General features: G+C 38.7%; 1 protein-coding gene across 1 annotated transcript in view; it reads left to right on the top strand.

Annotated features, from left to right (window-relative positions):
• The window catches only part of LOC140513631 (alcohol dehydrogenase E chain-like), a 29163-nt gene extending 9166 nt beyond the window's left edge, over window positions 1-19997 (top strand). Inside the window, exons 4-9 of the mRNA XM_072623479.1 lie at window positions 1581-1668; window positions 1813-2032; window positions 4470-4730; window positions 9326-9461; window positions 12673-12811; window positions 19482-19997. Coding sequence (XP_072479580.1) covers window positions 1581-1668; window positions 1813-2032; window positions 4470-4730; window positions 9326-9461; window positions 12673-12811; window positions 19482-19506 — 869 coding nt within the window. The 3' untranslated portion in view covers window positions 19507-19997. The remainder of the gene's footprint in view (window positions 1-1580; window positions 1669-1812; window positions 2033-4469; window positions 4731-9325; window positions 9462-12672; window positions 12812-19481) is intronic.

Below are 19997 nucleotides of genomic sequence, written 5' to 3'. Positions count from 1 at the left end.
ATCTTACAAGGAACACCTAAGTTCAAATTCTACCTCAGACAGTTATTACTTGTGTGATCCTGGGCAAGTTACTTAACCTCTATCTGACTCAGTTTCCTAATCTGTAAAATGAGCATAATAATAGCACCTACCCCACAGGGCTGTTGTGAGAATCCAATAATGCAATACATGTAAAGCATTTGAAGTGCGACATGAATGGTAGTTATTATATCCATTCAATAAATATTTATTAAGTTCCTACTATGTGCCAGGCATGGTGCTAAGTGCTAGGGATACATAAAGAGGCAAAAGGCAGTTCCTGCACTGAAGGAGCTTACAACTAATGGGGAAGAAAACATGCAAATGAATATTTAAAATATATATGTAGTGAGCATCACAACTCTGTGAGACCAGTGCTATTACTATCTCCATTTCAAAAAGGAAACAATTTCCCTTGAGAAAGAACTGAGGATATGCAATAAATAATAACATTGGCATAATGTTACATGTGGGGATTAATAAAGAGAAAAAAACCAAGACATTTTACTTTTTCATGCACTGAAAATTTTCATTTCCCATGTGCCCCAAACCAATATGAAATTCCACATCTGCCCAATATCTGGCAGAGTTATACAGCTTGATCCATCCTAACAACATGTTAAAATTCACATGAGGAATTTTGAACTTTTGTAATTCTCTCTGTAATTCCCAATGACAAAACAGTCATAGAGACTAACATGATAGTGTCCAGTCACTATCTATTTCCAATGAGTCTTCCCACAAGCTTACATGCGCAGTGCAGACAACGCAATCATTCAATCCATCGCAATATCGGAGATGTAGAGCTGAATGGGGCTTCAGAGTCCTTTTAAGTCAACTAATTCTAGAGATGAGGTACCTGAGGGAAACTCAGGAGAAATTCAGGGAAGTTAAGCAATTTGTCCAAGGTCACACAAATAGTAAATATCTCAGGTGGAATTTGAACTGGAGATCTCTGACCCCAGAGCCAGTGCCCTTTTCAGTGTATACCTTTGATCAATCTAAAAACATTTCCTAAGCACCTATTATGTACCAGCTACTATACTAGGGTGTGAGGATACAGGGACAAAAGCAGAACATTCCCTGTCCTCAAGCACTTTATATTCCACCATGGAACACAACATGTGCAAAAATACACAGAAGCAGAGAAACACTAGGAACCTGGGAGATGTAGAAATATTTCATGGCAAAGATAGTGTGATACTATCTATAGATTCTAGCCTTGTTTATGCATGTGGGGAGGCAGTAGAAAGCGTTGTAGACAGATATCAGGAATCTTGGGTTCAAATCATATTTTTTGCAACTCTCTAGCTAGGAACCTCAAATAAATCACTTCACCTCACCAAGTCTCTGCAAAATGGGAACATATCCTGTAGGGCTGTTGTATCAAATTAGATAATGGATGCAGAACTTACGTGCCTCCAAACGTGTGATATAATTTTACTTTCCATCACTGGGACCCAGTTTCCTCTCCTACAGAATGGGGCTTGGACAAGAAGAGCATCAAATTCTAAAATCTTGTCATTCTAGAATTTTAACAATACTTTCTCTTCTCCCCATAGGTGACAAAGTCATCCCACTTTTTAATCCACAGTGCAAGAAATGCAAAACTTGTAAGCACCCAACTGGCAACATTTGCATGGAAAATGAGTAGGTTTCTACTATTTTCCTTTGGGATAGCACAGGAATTGTATTTGGGTTGATGCCTATGTCTCATGGCCCTCTGTGTGTGTGTGTGCGTGCGTGTGTGTGTGCGTGTGTGTGTCTGTGTGTGTGTGTTTCCTTGATTGATAGCATGACAGCTGCTACTGGCACCCTGAAGGAGGGTACCACCAGATTTACTTGCCAAGGGAAGTCAATTCATCATTTCGGTGGCACAAGTACCTTCTCTGAATATACAGTGGTAGATGAATTTGCCGCTGTAAAGATCGATTCATCTGCTCCTCTCGAAAAAGTCTGCCTGATTGGCTGCGGATTTTCCACTGGTTATGGTTCTGCAGTAAAAGTTGCCAAGGTAAGAACAAGCGTGTGCGTTTCACTGAATAGATCAGCCTACAAGGTACAAGAAACAAAACCAAAGAATAGACACTTGGGCTCGTAGCCACAAAAAAACAAAAAAAATACTTTCTTGCAAGTAGGCTAGTGCAAAGATCTTGGGATTTGGCTACTGAGACCATGTGTTAGAATCCTGGCTCTGATACTTAAATTACGCAACTTTAAGTAAGTCATGTTTTGGGTCTAAGTTTCTTTATCTTTTATAAAAAAACATATAAAAACAATAAAAATTCAACTACATGACAACGACCAAGGGAGACCAGATAAAAAGCATCATCCTATCAAAGGCATGACTTTAACAAATTTATTATTCCTTACAAGGTGAGAACAAGAACATCTACTAGTAGGAACAGCCTCAGTGTAGCCTCTCTGGGCAACCGACAGGGTAGTGTTTTACACTACAGTTGAAGACCCAAAGCAGTTCATTTTTTGAGATCCTAGAGGGTGTTAAAGGCAAGCTCTCTCATAACCTACATTTAATAGGCATTGGGCCACCATCAAATTGAGTAGATTCCCATGTACCCCTCCCCCAAAACACTATCTTCCACCGCCACCCCTCCACTCTCTTTCTTTCTCCAAAAAGTTAATTTCGCAAGTGCAAATTTCATCACCAAATTCTGACACCAGTTTGCATTACAAGAAATTTCAGTTACAGAGCAGAGCAAGAAAATAAGGAGTGAAGACTATGGAAGCAAGGAAATTAATGCTAACAATCATATTCACAAATATGTTTTCTTGATGGAACATAGACACAATTGACGAACACATGCATACATACATATATACATATATACATAGATAGATTGCTTTTGAACTGGCTGCATAGGACTCTAATTTGGGAAGTAAAAAAGGTAACAATATATGACTATGATCCTATGACCAGCATTTTATCGTAATCTTTTCATTTGCTAATAAACAATCCAAGGCCAAGCTAATCATTAGCAGCTTTAAAATACCGCATAGAAAGTGACTTGTTATATAACACAGAATCAAGATTAAGGTCATCATGGGTCAAGGCAAATAAAAAACAACTGCAAAACTGATAACATTGCAACATTTTAGAACGTATTATTAATGATTGATATAAGACAAACAAAAGTATAAGTAAGTCAAAAAGATCTCAAGCTGGTTGGTTTATGAAACTCAAATAGAAACAAATTTGATGCCTGAGAAAACCACAAATTAATATTACATGGTATCTCACTTCTATCTATTTTGTTAAATATTTCCCAATTACATTTTAGTTGGTTGGAGCAGTGCTTCAGAGCTGTGAGGCTCTTGTCTGATGGAAAAATCCTCTGGAATAAGAACTTCCAATATCATTGATGATGTAGCTTTGAGCAAGTCGCCTCAAGTCTCTGTGTCTCAGTATCCCCATATGTAAAGTATGTAGGCATATAGATGGCAAAGTGGACAGAGTAATAACAGACAGAAAGTTAGATAGATAAATAGATAGAGAGAGAGAGAGAGATAGATGGATGGATGGATGGATAGATAGATAGATAGAGATAGATAGATAGATAGATAGATAGATAGATAGATAGATAGACAGATAGATAGATAGAAAGACATAGGTAGATAGAAATATCTCATAAGATCGTCACAACAACACTTTGAATTATGTGTTATTATTAACGTCATTTTCTAGATGAAGAAACTGGAGCTGAAAAAAGATTAAGTGACTTACTCAGGGTCTCACAACTCATTAACTATCTAAGCTAGGATCTGACCTCAGGTTTTGCTCATTCCAAGTTAAGTGTTCTGTCCACTACATCACCTAGTTGCCTAGGTGACTTATTTCTCCTTGAAAGTGCATCTCAGCTACATTTGGAAATGTTTTATCCTCAGTGTGATGAACTGTTCAGGCAGGCCCAGAAGTTTGTGAAGGCAATATATAATGATTTGATAGGGTTGTTGACTGGCGTCAGGAGGAGTGTGACCCCCAATAATGAAATCGTAGATCCTTGAAGTAAGCCATAAGGCAAGTCAAAGATATGGGAATATCACTGGAATTTTTTCACATTTCTTCAATGACATTTAAAGTCTCTTCTCATGGTCTCTTCCAGTACTTTGCTTCCTGCATAAAATAGCAAAAGCCATGTATCCTTGGAGTTGAGCAGCTGACATCTCCTTCCTGATTCAATTTTTTTTAAGCTTTAAAACACCTTAGAGAATATGGGATTCAATCTCTTTGTTTTATAGATGAGGAGAACAAGGCTCTGAGTGCTTAAATGATCTACTGAATTCTTAAGCTATTTGTTGTCAGCTCTCTGCAAAGGAAAATGTTGCTAAAGCATTCATGGAAATTTTAGATTGACTTCAGAATTACAAAGAATGTATAAGTACACTAACCAGGACTGAGTAAATCTAACCTCTCATGGTTTCCAACTATACAGGTCACTCCTGGCTCTACTTGTGTTGTCTTTGGCCTGGGGGGCGTTGGCTTGTCAGTGATCATTGGCTGTAAGTCAGCTGGAGCCTCCCGGATCATTGGAGTGGATATTAACAAGGACAAATTTGCAAAGGCCAAAGAATTAGGTGCTACTGAGTGCATCAATCCTCTGGACTACAAGAAACCCATCCAAGATGTTCTGGTTGAAATGACTGAGAATGGTGTTGATTTTTCATTTGAAGTCATTGGACGTCTAGACACAATGGTAAGTATTTCATGATACTCTGAGATATCTCCACCTGTGAGCTAAGGCCAAACCCAAGAGACCAATGATAAAACACACACACACGCACACACACACACACACACACACACACACACACACACACACACATCTGCATCTTTTAGAGTTTGCCTTCTCAGCCTGAGCAATGTTTTAAATTCCTGACATTTTTCTTCAGTTGAAAAGGGGAAAGATAGGCAAGGCTAGGGAGTTGGATTATTAGATTAATCTCATGAAAAATTAAGCTTCATACTTCTTCATCATGCAGTGGCAAGAGTGCTGTGCTAGGAGACACAAAGACTTGAAATAAACTGCATTTACAATGTAGTGCAAAGAGCTTTGGGCTTAAAGTCAGGACACCTAGGTTCAAATCCCAGCCTCCCATGATTCCTAGCACTGTCACCTTGGGAAAGTCATATCTCTGAAGCTCAGTGACTTCAGTGACTTCATCTGTAACCTACTTCACAAGACCATTTTGAGGAATGTTTTAAGTAAATCTTGAAGTACCATATAAATTTGAGAATAGGCAACAAAGGAGAATGGATAGGGGTTGGCCTCAAAGTCAGGTTGACATGGGTTCGAGTTTTGCCTCTGATATATAGTGAAAGTGGAATCCTGAGCAATTAACTTAACATTGAGAGGCCCAGGTAATTTTCTAAGACTATAAGATGGAAAACAGTTGCTGATGAATACTGGCACAAGAAGATTATTTACCGTGCAACTCCCCCGATGTCTGCAATGGCAGATCTAGATATTTGTTTAAGGAAGAGATAGCATTTAGACATAAATATGATTATTACTAATAAATATTTTAATGATATCAATAACAATAGGAATGCACAGTTTTCTTCTTTAATAGATACTTTAATTAGAAAACTTTAAATAGAAACTTTAAATAGAAACCACAAACTTCTCCCAGAAGCAAAACTCACCCTTTTTAATGAGAACATTCTACTGGTTTTACATGGATGTGGGTGATAGAAAATTGTTGAGGAATTAAAAAATGATTTTCACAAAAAAAAAGACAATAGGGAGGCTAAGGATGGTTACAAGTAGACCAACATATCCTAAATAAAGAACTCCAAAGAAGAACTAAAGTAAAAGATGTCACTGGGGAAGTATAGGTACAGGAAAAAATACTAGCTGGTCATGTGGGGAGACCATGAAATGACTGTTGCAGAATTCAAGTCCTATACTGGTATGTCACAAGAAAGGGAGGAAGGCCTACAGAACATTGGTTCATACTCTTCTAATGGACTTATGGGCACACATGAACAAAAGTCACCCTCAAGATAAAGGATGAACAGGGATTGGGGGTGGGGGGTGAGTAGTAAGGATCAAAATCTGCATCACTGAATGAAACACCCAACCCAGTGAGATCACAGATTCACTTAAGTACCTGATGACTCTTTGAGAGCTCCCATAAGTTCCTCATCTCCTGGGAATGGAGCAGGATTATCAGGAATCTTAAATCATATTAGAAATCCCATCTTTCTCCTAGAATAATAGTAAACACTTTAAAATTTGCAAAGGATTTTATGTAAGATGCCCAGAAGGGACCACTCTAAAGGGTAGTTGGATGAGGAGCTCTTTTTTCTACCCTGTCTCTTTGGAGAAAGTGAATGGAAATGATCACACCTATGTCCACCCACTGGACAATTCAGGATGTGACCTTCCATTGAGGTCCCCACTTTCTCAACTCAGGAAATAAATGCCAAGCATCCCTACTACAAAGCAACCTATCTGCTTGAAGTTAATGAAACAGCTCATAAGAGCTTTAGTCTAGGGAAAAATTACCAGTTTTACTTGGTTTTATTTCTCTGAAAAGTTTCTTAAAAGCTCAAAAAGACAGAATATACATAAAATTCATAAAGTGTTCCATGCTTCCTGCCAATCTGGTGATTGCTCAGCTGGGAGAGTAGTTTCCTGATAAGTTGAATTATAGGAATACAGGAATAACAAGACCTGGCATTCATACAATATTTTAAGGTTTTCAAAGTTTTTACAAATATTACCTCATTTTATCCTTACAACAACCAAGAGATGTAAGTGCTGTAATTATTATCCCCATTTTACAGATGAAGAAACGAGGCTGAGGGTCCAACAAAAAATTCAGAGTCAGGCAGCTTGTCTGAGGGTGGATTTTAACTCAGGTCTTCCCAACTCCAGAATATAATGTAATTATCTTATCCTTATCTTGTAAACCATTGTTTAAAAAATGAAAATAGCCAGTACATGAAATGTTTAATAGCCAATAAACATTTAGTAATGAATTATGCTGCTCATTCCACGGGTCAATAAAACAGAAGTGAGAAACAGAATGGGGTTGATTCAGTGTTTTTCCCAGAGTTCCTCCAAGTACCCATAACTTGGTCATTCCATTTTAGCTTATCTTCTTACTCCAACCTTTGAGTCCGAGGAAAGTATAGGATCGTAAGAGGACTTGGGGTGGCAGAAAAATGTTATTCTATTGCTTGCAAATGAACTACCCACAATCTTGGTCAATCAAGCAAGAAAGCAAACATTTATTAAGCACTCTGATAGGTACTTGAAACACAAAAACAAAAATGAAATAGTCTCAGTCCTCAAGGAGCCTACCTACAGAATTTAGTCCTTAGAGTCTTCGAGGTCTTTAGAGTGAGAGCAGGCCAGGGCTTGAATCTCTGTTCTCATAGAGGGACAATTGGGCAGCTAGGTGGTGCAGTGGATAGAGCACCAGTGCAGGACTTAGGAGGACCTGAGTTCAAATCTCACCTCAGACCCCTGACACTCACTAGCAGTGTGACCTTGGGCAAGCCATTTGACTCCAATTGCCTGATCCTGGGTCATCTCCAGTCATCCTGATGAATATCTGGTCACTGGATTCAGATGGCTCTGGAGGAGAAGTGAGGCTGGTGACCTGCACAGCCTTCTCTCACTCAGAACGAAGTCAAGTGCAAGTCATGTCATTATTTCTCTGATGGCATGGTCTTCTTCAGCAACAAAGGACGAACACACACGCAGAGGGACAACTAGGTAATGCAGTCAGTTAAGTACTGGACACAGCTTAAGAGAACTGACTTCAAATTCTCTCTGAGTTTCTCAGAAACTCACTCAGTTGTGTGGCCGTGGACAAATCACTTAACCTCTCTCAGCCTCAGTTTCTGCAACTGTAAAATGGGGATAGTAATAACATGTACTCCACAGAGCTATTCTAAGGATTCAATTATATAACATATGTAAAAAGGTCTACAAGTCTTAAATGCTAATTATTATTGCCATTAGTAATAATAATATTTAATAATAATAAATAGCTGAGTGGCCATGGGCAAACTCCTTAACCTCTCTGCATTTTAGCATCCTTATCTACAACAAAGAGATCACTTGAATTACTTCCTTAAGAAGATTGTGAAGGAAAGAAGTTGTGTATTAATGTGAGATATAATTATAGGAGAGCAGCAGCATGAAAGCCTTTGTTAGTTTCAGCCATTATTTGGAAAACATATTAGTGGAAACATAAGAAATCAAAGTAGGCAAACTTTTAGGTTTAGAATGTGATTCTAAAGGAAACTTTAGATTTTCTTTTCCCCACATTCCATACTCCTTGTTTTAGTTCCCCTGATAAACCCAGGCTTTGAGACTTTCTTTAACATACCAGTTTTCCCCATAACCTGGAGCTTACCAATCAGGACTAGTATCTCCCCAGGAGAGGGCTGAACAAGTTTTAGCTGAAAAGACCTAGAAAATGGACACTCTGGAAAGGTGAAAGACCTACAGACTTTTTTGGGATTTAAAGACTCCAGGACAAGAGATATCTCTAGAAGTAGCATCAAAATTTAAAGAAAAAAATTTTAATGGCTAGTGGGATATAAAATCAGGAAAACTGCAGAGGAGAGAAGAGATAACTAAACAGAGAGGAAATAAAATTTAAGTCAATGCTTATCCCTCAGTTAAATGGCCTACAATGATATGTGACTAATAACGATGAGGATAAATACTGAAATTTTTATAGTATTTTAATATTTACAACAATCCTATAAGGTAGAAAAGTATTAATATCCTGATTTTATAAGTGATGAAATTGAATCTCAGAGTATTTGGGTGGCTTGCCCATGGTCAAACAGCTGATCTGGCACAGGAACCCAGAGATCCCCTGACTCCAAATTCTGTGTTCCTTCCAGGCCATTATACTTCTTGGTGAGACAGTGAAGTTAGTTATATGAAGGACAAGATTTTTTCCCTGTTTGCAAATGACTGTTTCCTTCTCAACTAATTAATAAGAGAAGACCACGCTACTACTTCCTTCTTTCTGAGCGAAAGCTCTAGCATTTTTCAAAGCACCTTCTCTGTGTGTCACTTTGTGCCAGAGTGTTTGGTTACCATATTTTGGAAGTTTTGTGGGAGGTGCTGATTTCAGGAAAAGAAATTCAGATTTTAAGCAGGACTCATAACAGAGAGATTCTTTGTGACGTTAGTGTGTATATAATGAAGCAACATGTTTTGGACCTCTTCATTCCACTGCCATGGATAGCAACAATCATAGAACAGTTTGGTATTTCTCTAATTTATGATATATATGTGTGTGTGTTTCATCCAAGACAGCTGCCTTTGCATGCTGCAATAATGCTTATGGAGTCTGTGTCATTGTGGGAGTCCCTCCTAATGGCCAAAATCTCTCTATCAACCCTATGTTGATTTTAACTGGACGCACCTTAAAAGGAGCTATTTTTGGAGGTACGTAGCTTGTCGTGAGTCAGACCTGGTTGATGAGTTTGATCTGCCCTGTCTATCCACACCAATCTCTTCAGACAACTATGTTTTTCTCCTCATTGGAATTATTTCTTTGTGTCTTCAGAATATTGACGTCTATTGATGTCTATTGATGTCACTTTGCTAGAGGGATGTAAGATTTAATTCATAGTATCCCACCATTTTTTCCTATGAAGATATCTGTTCCCAAAAAATCTGTGCTATATGTCAAACTATGCCCTACTTCTCATTTTCTACTTCAAATTATACAAGGAAGTTGGCACTTTCCCCACAATGTTTCCATTACTTGTACTCTGACAACTAGTTCCTTTACATTTGTGAGAGTCAGATCCAGAAAAGAATTTTTGCCTTTTGGTTCTCCCATTTGCTTATTAGAAACTGGCCTCTCTATCTCACTCCAGGCTGAAAAATGCGATGGTCACTCATGGGTATAATCCCAATACTAATCAACACAGAAGCTTTCACCTGCTCTGTGTTAATGATCTAAGCAAGTTCTCCGTTCCTTAGGCAGTCTAGTGGCCCTCTCTTCCTGGGTGATCATCATATTGGTACTAGACTGGACACCTGATTAACAGATACTGTAGCTTAAAACCCCTGACTGACCTCAACTGATCCACCAGCTTTAGCCTCCCCAGTAATAGAGCCTATACTTATGTACCATGATGCATTACCATCCTCTATCCTTTGAAGAATGAAATTATTAGGCAGGAAAAGCTAACTGCTGGAATAAGTCAGTTTCTCCAAGAATATGATGTAAAATAAAGGAGAAAAAATTAACTGTGAATAATACATTTTGTCATGCAAACTGGGCATGGTTATGAAATTTCTATGTAAATTGACTATTCATTTTTGTGTATCCAAAACTCTGAGTATCCAGACTCTTAGTATCCAAACAAATTGATTATCAGACTCTAGAAAATATCTCATTACCAAAAGCAAGTCATTTCAAACACTTCAAGACATCAAGAATTTCAACCCTCTTGGTTGAGAGGTCTTCTCATCATGGCATCCAAATCCACTGGAGACTCTATCTGAAAGAAAATGAGGTCTCCTACAGACCAAAGTATACACAGCATTTGGCTGCCAATCACAGGGTGACTGAGTGCCCTAGAGGCCAAGGCTGGTGAGACTCTTTAGAGCAATTTCTTAAAATCTCTTGGATAAAATGACCAACAAATTTAGCAATGACTTCCTTTAGAGAGGCTTAGAACAGGGATGGGGAACCTGCGGCCTCAAGGCCACATGTGCCTCTAGATCCTCAAGTGTGGCCTTTTGACTGAGTCCACACTTTACAGAATAAATCCCCTTCGTAAAAGAATTTCTTCTGTAAAACTTGGACTCAGTCAAAAAGATGCACTCAAGGACCTAGAACATGTGGCGTCTAAGCCATAGATTCCATACCCCTGGTTTAGAATATAAGAATATTTAACAAACCAGGATGATGGTCTGTTAAATGCATGAACATTGATGAACTCCTTGCCCTTTAGGCAAACCATACTGTGTCTTTATTATCTTCAGAAAATTTGGAGTAGCAATAGCTATCAGCACAAATGGCTCATTGGTGCCAATTAAAATTTTTGTTCTGGGTAATAAATGCACTGCTTTTGGTGAAGAGAGAGACCACCATCAAATATCTCGATAACTAAAGTCCTCCATCACTCTTCTACCAAGCTTCTGTGCCAGGCTTCATCTATTTAATCTTTCCAACCAGTACTTGTTTCTCCCTCCATTAATCATGGTGCTAAATGTACTGCCTGGTACATAGTAGGCTTTCAATAACTATTTGCTCCCTGCCCTCTCCTCCCCTCCATCCTTTAACCTAAATGATTTCTATTACGATCCCCATTTGAGTTCTCAAATTTCCTCACCTGAGTGTGTCTTCTTAATGTGAGACCCCAGATTTCTCCATCCCTTTTACACAATCTCATTCTCCAGAGCTACTTCTGAGTCACAGATTCTTTTGTAATTAGTCTCAATGATACATGATAGACCAAAGTTATTTCCTTGCCTTTCGGCTTCCATTTCCTTTTCCTTCTTGCCCAACATTTGTGGAATTGTGTATTGAAATTTAAGGTCTCTTTTACTGAATTTTGTTTCCTGTGGACTTCCATGGGTTTTAGTGGCCATTTTCTTCCATATGGAGAGCCTACAAAAAATAGGCCAGTGAGTTAGAAGAGAATCTTTTAGTAACTTCTCTCTCTGGTACCAAGTCTGATGAATGTATATGTGCAGTCACTTTTTTCACTCCTTCATCTTTTTTGTCTTAATTCCATTTCTGTTGTATTTTCAGAACACCAGGCAGCTCCATTCTTACCAGCCATAATTAAATGTACTCTGTTCCTGATGAGACATTTGTCATCAATACCTTTTAGGGTAGAGTTGGGGAACCTGTGGACTCAAGGCCACATGTGGCCCTCTAGGTCCTCAAGTGCAGCTCTTTCACTGAATCCAAACCAATCCAAACTACCTTAGTTGTTGTTCTTGTTCAGCTATTTCAGTCTTGTCTGACTCTTTGTGACCCTATGCAGCAAAGATACTAGCTTGGTTTGCCATTCCCTTCTCCAGCTCCTTGGACAGATGAGGAAACTGAGGCAAACAGGGTTAAGTGACTTGCCCAGGGTCACACAACTAGTAATTGGATTCACTCAAAGGGTCACCCCTGAGGATCTAAAGGGCCACATGTGGCCTTGAAGCCACAGGTTCCCCACCCCTGTTTTAGGCTAAAGTCTCAAAATCCAAATTCCATTCTAAACGTATAATCTTATCAGGCAGACATTCACTTTTCAAATCAAAATTTCTCTTGTACAGCCCTTCCTTGCCTTTAATGGGCAGCAGTCAGGAGTACAAAACCTCTGCCCCACAATTCACAGTTGTGAAGTGGATGCCTACTGTATGCAACCTTCTTATAAATAAACTCCATAACTTTGTGCTGAACATTCAGGACAAAACACTCTACAGTTGTTTTCATTGCTTTAATCTAATAATCCATTTCCTGACATGGTACATGTGCAACTTATAGTATGTAAATCTCCCAAAAGAAGCTGATTTTCTCTCAAACAAAATGTTCTATCACTTCAAGGAGAGACTGAAGGCATAGGTTCACCTTCGTTATGTCATGAAAATGAATAACTAGTTTATCTGAATGAAATAATGGTGCTCTGTTTGCCTTTGTCAGGTTTCAAAAGCAACAACGATGTCCCCAAGCTAGTCTCGGATGTTCTAGCCAAGAAATTCAAACTGGATCCATTAATAACACATGTTTCTAGTTTGGATAAGATCAATGAGGGATTTGACATGCTACGCGCAGGAAAGAGGTAATATTTTAATGGGTTATGTCCTTCCATTTTTCTGCTGAGAAATTTGGCAAGTCTCACAAAAAGCAGCCAAGCATTTGTTTTCATGGGGATAGCCTATCAGCAAAGAGGTGACTAAGAGATGCAGGGAGATGGCACAAAGCCAGCAACATGTTCATCCTCACCAAACTAACTTCACTATCATTCAGTCATTTCAGTCTTATCTGACCCTTTGTGAGCCCATTTGGGGTTTTCTTGGCAAAGGTATTGAAGTGGTTTGCCATTTCTTATTCCAGCTCCTCTTGACAGATGAGGAAGCTGGGGCAAACAGGGTTAAGTGACCTAGCCAGCGTCACACAACTAGTAAGTTTTTGAGCCTGGACTTGAACTCAGGTCTTTCTGACTCCAGGTCTCATGCTCTGTGCACTACCACTTAGCTGCCCCTAAAAGTAACTTTAAAAACAGGATATTTTGGACTCTAGCGAGGGAAATAAATCATAGCTAGAAACTTCCTTAGCTTCTTATGTTAGATAAGGTGACAGCCTGGGCGTTTTTGTATTCTTTAAAGAAAAAAGGACTCAAAATCATGAGTTGTTTACAAATTGTGAGTAAAATGAAATTGTAATACAGTAGAGGGAAACTTGAGAACCTCCACTGATTTTGGAGTAAGAATGACTTTGGATGCTGCATTCAGATCCCTGTTACTCCCTTTTACTGATCTTGAGCAAACCTCTTTAATTCCCCAGCCTCAGTTTCCTCATGCGTCAAATGAAAGGCTTAACTAGAGGGCATCTGAAGTTCTTTCCAGCTCCAGAGGTATCATGCTATGAACTAGAATCAACCACTGAGCATTTATTAAGCATGCACTATGTGAAAAGCACTCTTCTGATGCTAGAAACACAAAGAAAAAGCAATGGCATCTCTGCCTTCAAGGAGCTTACATTTCAGTGAGGGAGAAAACACATATAAATCCAACACATTTAAAGAGTCACCTCATGATCAGTTACTGGAGTGAAGAAAGAGATGTTAAAGAGCATGTCAAAGCAAAATCACCCAGTAAGCAAATGATTGTTAAGCACCTATACTGAATTGAGGACATGGAAGATAATGAATAACATCTAGCCTTAGAGGGGATGGCACCAGCAAAAGCATCTTGGAAGAGGAAAGACTTAAGCTGAGTCTTGGATGAAGCCAGAGATGCTAAAAGTTGGAGACTGGAAAGGAGTGTATTACAGGTATGAGGAATAACCAGTGCAAAGGCATGGAGATGAGAGGCTAATGTTTTCTTCAGGGAATAGACTGTTGGTAAGTGTAGCTATGACATATAAAAAGGTTGAGAGACATAAGCTCTGGGTGATTAACCGTTTTATTTATCATACTAGCATACTATTCATAAAAGGGGTCAGTGATACTCAAAGGCCAAAGACTCCTCAAGGAACCCACTCAGTCCTTATATGCTCTTGGAAGAGTGGGTGTTCCTGAGGGTGGCAATCAATTCTGATTGATTAAGAAGTAGTGAAAGAGATGAATACTATAACAAGAGGTGGTCCTATTCTAATGAGGGTCTAGGGGATGTGATTTTGATCTTGTCACTTACTTCCAAATCCCCCCTCCCTCCCAGCCTTGGGTATTTTTATCAAAGGATTTATCCCTACCAAACCCTGAATAGAACCCTGGTCAAGAATTCACCTAAATGAGAGGGTCTAGATGGGGTAAGTTTTTGGCAGAGGTCAGTAATGCCCTTCAAAGGCTGAGATTCAAATAAGAAAATAGGACAGGGAATGAGCCTAGATAGCCCCCATAATTGGTTATTAATAATCGCTTCTCTCATACCTGAAAAACCATGTAGAAAGTGGTTGAAGGCAAGAAAGGCCTGAAGAAGCCAGGGTATGATGAGATTTAAAATGCCAAACAAGGAACTGTATATTTCATCCTGAGAGAATAGGAAAAGGCTTACTGAGGAGGAGAGTGCCATGATCAGACTTATAGTTTAGGAAAAATCTCTTTGGAAGCTCTGTAGATGACAGATTGGAGTGGGGAGTTACTTCATGAAGAAAGACTCATTCAAAGGTTTTTACTATTATCCAGTGGAGAAGTGATAAGGGCTTGAATCAGAGAGATGCCTATGTGAATGTAGAGAAGAAGATATATGAAAGAAATGTTGCAGAGAAAGAAATTATAAGATCTGACACTCATTAGTCACGTGGGGTAGTGAGAAAGAAAAATGAAGTCTGACATACAGATCATAAACCTAGCTGATCAGAAGGATGACAACATCACAACAGTATAAGGAAGTTAGGGGCAGCTAGGTGGCACAGGAGGTGGGGTACTGGACCTGAAATCAGGAGGACTTGAGTTCAAGTTCAGACTCAGACACTAGCTGTGTGACCCTGGGCAAATCACTTAAACCTGATTGTCTTAAAATTTTAAAAAGTATATGAAAGTTTTGAAGAAGGAGCAACTTGAAAGGAAAGACAATGACTTCTTGTTTGGATATGTTGAATAAAGGAAATCCTGTTTGGAATATCCAACAAGTAGTTGCAAAACTGGATTTCAGGGGAGAGAACTGGATCTGGGGATCACCCCCATAGAAATCATAAATGAACCCATCTGAGTTGATGAGATCAACAAGTGAGAGAGTGCAGAACAAGAATTCTTAAGTTCAGGGATGCTAGGTTAAGAATTCCTAGCAAAGAAACAAAAGAGAAGAATCTGAGCTTTGAGGACACCCATGGTTAGAGGATATGTCACATTGAAGGCTTAGTGAAAGACATTGAGGAGTAGCTAAGCAAGTAAAAAGAGCCATGTGAAAACAGTCTCAAAAACCCAGAAAGGAAGGAATATCTTGGATTAGAAGGTGGTCAATGGTATCAAATGCTGTGGGGTGGGGTGCAGAACCAAAGACAAGGATCATAAAGAAGCTATCAGATTTACTGCTGGATGATGAAGTTGGAAGGCAGATTACAAAGGGTTAGAAGAAAGAGAAAAAAGGAAGCACTGATTGGAACTGGTTTTTTCAAGGAGTTGAGCACAGAAGGGGAAGTTAAGACAGAAGGTATTAGCATGTAAGGAACTAGTGAGAAAGTAAGGATTTTTTTAAGGAGAAATTTGGACATGATTTTAGGCAGCTTTATGTGAATATGGGGGTTATTGAAAATTAGAGAGATTTGGTATGAGGATGGAGTCAAGTTTATGGAGAAAATGAGAAGGCATGAGATAAAGAAGTTGAACTTGGCAATCAGAAGGGCCAACCCATCATCTGAGACTGAAGTGAAGGAAGAGATAGAAGGAAATGATGGCTAAGGGTGTCAATGAATCAATGGGCCAATTAATAACACTTGAGTACCTACTATGTGTCAGACACTGTGCCACATGACAGGAGTACAAAAAGAGTCAAAGACCATCTGCTCTCAAGGAGCTTGAAGTGAAATAGGAGAGATAATATGTCGACAATTATGTAGAAACAAAGAACTATGTAAAAACAAGCTATGTACAAATACAGAACTATATACAAACAATTTTGTATCAGATAAATTGGAGATACCAGCAGAAGGAAGGCACTAAAATTGAGGAAGAGGATCAGAAAAAAATTCCTGCAGAGACTTGAAGGAAGCCATGGCAGTGAGGAGATAGAGAAGAGGAGGGAGAGCTTTCTAGACATGAGGGACAGTCAGTGAAAATGGTGCAAATAAGAAGATGGAGTGGGCTTGTCAAAAAAGCCAATGTCCGTGGATCACAGAGTATGTGGGAGGGATTGTATAAGGTAGATGACAATTTAATAGGGAAGTAGTGTGAGAAAATAAAGAGAAGAGGAAAATCTCAAAGAATGTTTTCCATTTTTATAGTGAGGTAGGAACCAAGGTCTTCAGCAGAGAGGATGAGAATAGTGAGGAAATGGCATGAAAGACTTGAGAAGAGACAGAAAGATTGTGTATAGGATGGGGAAATCAAATGAAGATGAGTAGTGGCATTGTTTTACTGTAGTGGGGGCCCATTTGAGATTAACGTAATTTTGAAATGGACCCAGACAGCATGGTTTCATGATCCTCTCCAGTTCCATGCAACAACATGTGAATAATAGTGAAGGAGATAAACAGAAGAAATAATTCAGGGTTATCGTTTGTCAAGACATCATCATCAACAGAATGAAAGGGTGAGAAAATAAGAGTATGGGACAGGAAAGAATTGACTTAGCTCACAATAAGTCAAGTTTGGGAAGGGAGAAGAGTGAAGACATAATAGAGGTGAAATCCTGGGATAAAACTTAGGGATGGAGGAAACAGAGGTCAGAGTAAGAACAAAGAGTAGGTGAAAATAGACAATTAGACAAGTAGGAAGAAATAGACAATTAAATCTAGGTTGAGTTTTCCATGAAACCATGAAAGTGTTTAGCCTTGATCTCAATAGAGATTGGTCAACTAATCTTCTTCTATTCAATAAGCATTCATGAAACACCTACTGTGTGCTAAGAACTGTGCTGGTCTGTTTGGCACTAGGTGGTGCAGTGGATACAGCGCAGTGCCTGAAGTCAGGAAGAAGACCCATCTTCCTCAGTTCAAATCTAGCCTCAGACAATTACTGGCTATATGACCCTGAGTGAATCAGTTGACTTTGTTTACTTCACTTCCTCATCTATTAAAGGAGCTGGAGAAGGAAATGGCAAGTCACTCCAGTGTCTTTGCCAAAAAAAAAAAAAAAAAACAGAAGGGGTCGCAGAGATGACTGAAATGAGTGAACAATGAAAACACCTACAGTGTATTAAAAACCAAGGTGCCTCTATTTAGGACTAAGTATATTTTAATGCTTTCTCCTCCAAGAACTTTATTTGTAGATGGAGGTAATATTGCCTTGGAATGTTTTTGTTCTCAGGAAAGATTCAGAAAGTAATGTTTTAATTAATTAGGTGCCCTGGGTCTAGGAACACAAAGATGAAAGGATAGTCCCTGTTCTTAAAGAGCTTACAATCATGAGGAAGGGGTCAGTGGGGAAAGAGATGTTTAGGACATTTAGAATTAACTGAGGAGAATGAGGATCAGACAGTTTAAGAGCCTTACTCAGGGTCAAATAGTTAATATTATGAAATCTAAGACTAGAAACCAGTCCAACTGACAACAAGGTATTTATGATTGAAATGGTATAATGTCATGTAACTAGAGCTGAGTAGCACAGAGTAGCAACTCTGTAAGAGTCAAACATGAAGAACTAAGTGATGCTGATGGATAATGGAACTTAACGTAATGATAATAACGATGTAACAGGGGCTGCCCCATGGCAAGAGGGAATTGCAAAGCTTAGGCACTTGGAATCTACAAGTTCTTCAGAATTCAAGCTACAAAAATTAATTTCATGGTATTTTGCTTAAGGTCCTATGGCAAAAGTCCAAAGGAGAGGATGGAGTAGAATAGAATGGAATTAATAGACATAAGAAACAAAATCTAGATGACATTGCTGAAGAGATTGTTTAAATTATAATCATTTCCTAAGTTTGGAAATTCCCAGTCACCAATTCTGGGAATATCTTGCTGCTGCTTTGTTTTTAACTATGAATTTTCTCTAGAGGATATTGGAAATTTGACCTATCTTTTGGCAGGAGTACTATAATTTTCAGATTTGGGGGTCACTTTAGCTCTAGTAGGAGATTAGGATGAATTCTGGATATTAAGATGAATTCTGACATAAGAGACTGAATTGGCAAATTAGATGATTTTAAAGATGATTTTAAGAAATTGGGTAAATGTGAACAATTATATTACAGATAAGCACTATTTTCACCCAACAATGGGTGGATATGTAGTGATGACCACAGTATGGGTAAATGAAGTCTAAGAAAAATAAAAATGTGCCTTCTTATAGACCTTCCCCAGCCCTCTCTCCACCAAATAACTTGTCCTGTTCTTCTGAAGAGTGATGTACTCTCTGATTTTACTCACTGGAAGAAAAAAATAAAACAAATTCTGCTATACTATTCTAAATTACTATATAATATCACTTAGGAAAAATTCCAGAGTACAATGGTATATATTCCATGGTGGTGCTTAATAAAGTATAACTTAATATATCAGAGGGAAATTTGAAAGATGAGTAGCTTTTATTTTTTGAGACACAGCAAGTACTTATTCCAAAAGTATCCATCCATATTCAAAATGGAGGATATTGGAAAGTGAAAGGATACAAAATATTTTAAATACTCAATGCCTCTCCTTCCCAAGAGGCTCGTGCAATTAAAATAAACCAGCTTTCTTTTCTACTTCCCACATTTACTCAAGATTTTCTATGAAGGAACTACTGGTATGTAATCGCATGGTTTCTACCATAAGCTCCCTGTCATCTACACACACACATATGTATGTATAACTGTCTGACCCTCATGATCATTAAAGTGTACTCAGACTCTTAACAAATACTTTTCAGTGGTGATTGTGAGCATCAAAAGAACAAATCTTCCGTCTAGCTTTGATGGCAGAGACACTAAGAAAAGCAAGACAAGAAATATGGAACAGGTGCATGGTTTTGATCCCCCCACGTCTTGCCCTGGGTCTGGTCTGTCCAGGAATGATAAAGGTCAGAATTAGGAAAGCTGTGCAGACCAAGTTTGACTTTAGCTACATGGAAGCCTAGTTGGTTATTTGCTGGAGTCAGAGCAGATTGCCTAAATTGTGAGTTAACTAATACATCTCATTTCTCATTTCAGCATTCGCACGGTTATGACAATGTGAGACCAATCACACACCCCATCTGGAAACCTCTTTTTCTTCCATTTTGCCAGCATTCTGATTGTACCTCTACAGAGTCAATAATTGGGAGAATGTCAATAAAAGATTTCAATAATTCAATCAGCAGGTTGACTGACGGAAACCTGCAGCTGAGCAGATTAGTGATTGATATGAAAGAATGTCTCAAATTCATGTTAGAGTACAGGGAAATAACACAAGTTGACTAGGAGCTTGATAGAAGGTCATACTTCTCAGTTTGATCACTGTTAAGTATTGTACCTTAGACAACAGCCAACCTTCAGACAAAGGGCAGGGAGCCATCGTTATCCTTGCCCTATCTTCACTGATGGACCCTTATGCTTGCAGCTTTCTGTCTCTCAGCATTCTCCCTTTTTCTTCTCCCTTTCTCCCTTTTCCCAAGTCATCAGCAAATGTTTGTGAATCCATTCAGAACATTTCAATATATAAAATACAACTTGTTAAGTGAAAAATAA

Source organism: Notamacropus eugenii, chromosome 7 (assembly GCF_028372415.1).
Source record: "Notamacropus eugenii isolate mMacEug1 chromosome 7, mMacEug1.pri_v2, whole genome shotgun sequence".
Classification (NCBI taxonomy): domain Eukaryota; kingdom Metazoa; phylum Chordata; class Mammalia; order Diprotodontia; family Macropodidae; genus Notamacropus; species Notamacropus eugenii.
The sequence above is the reverse complement of the archived record's forward strand: the minus strand, read 5'-3'. Positions and strand labels throughout refer to the sequence as shown.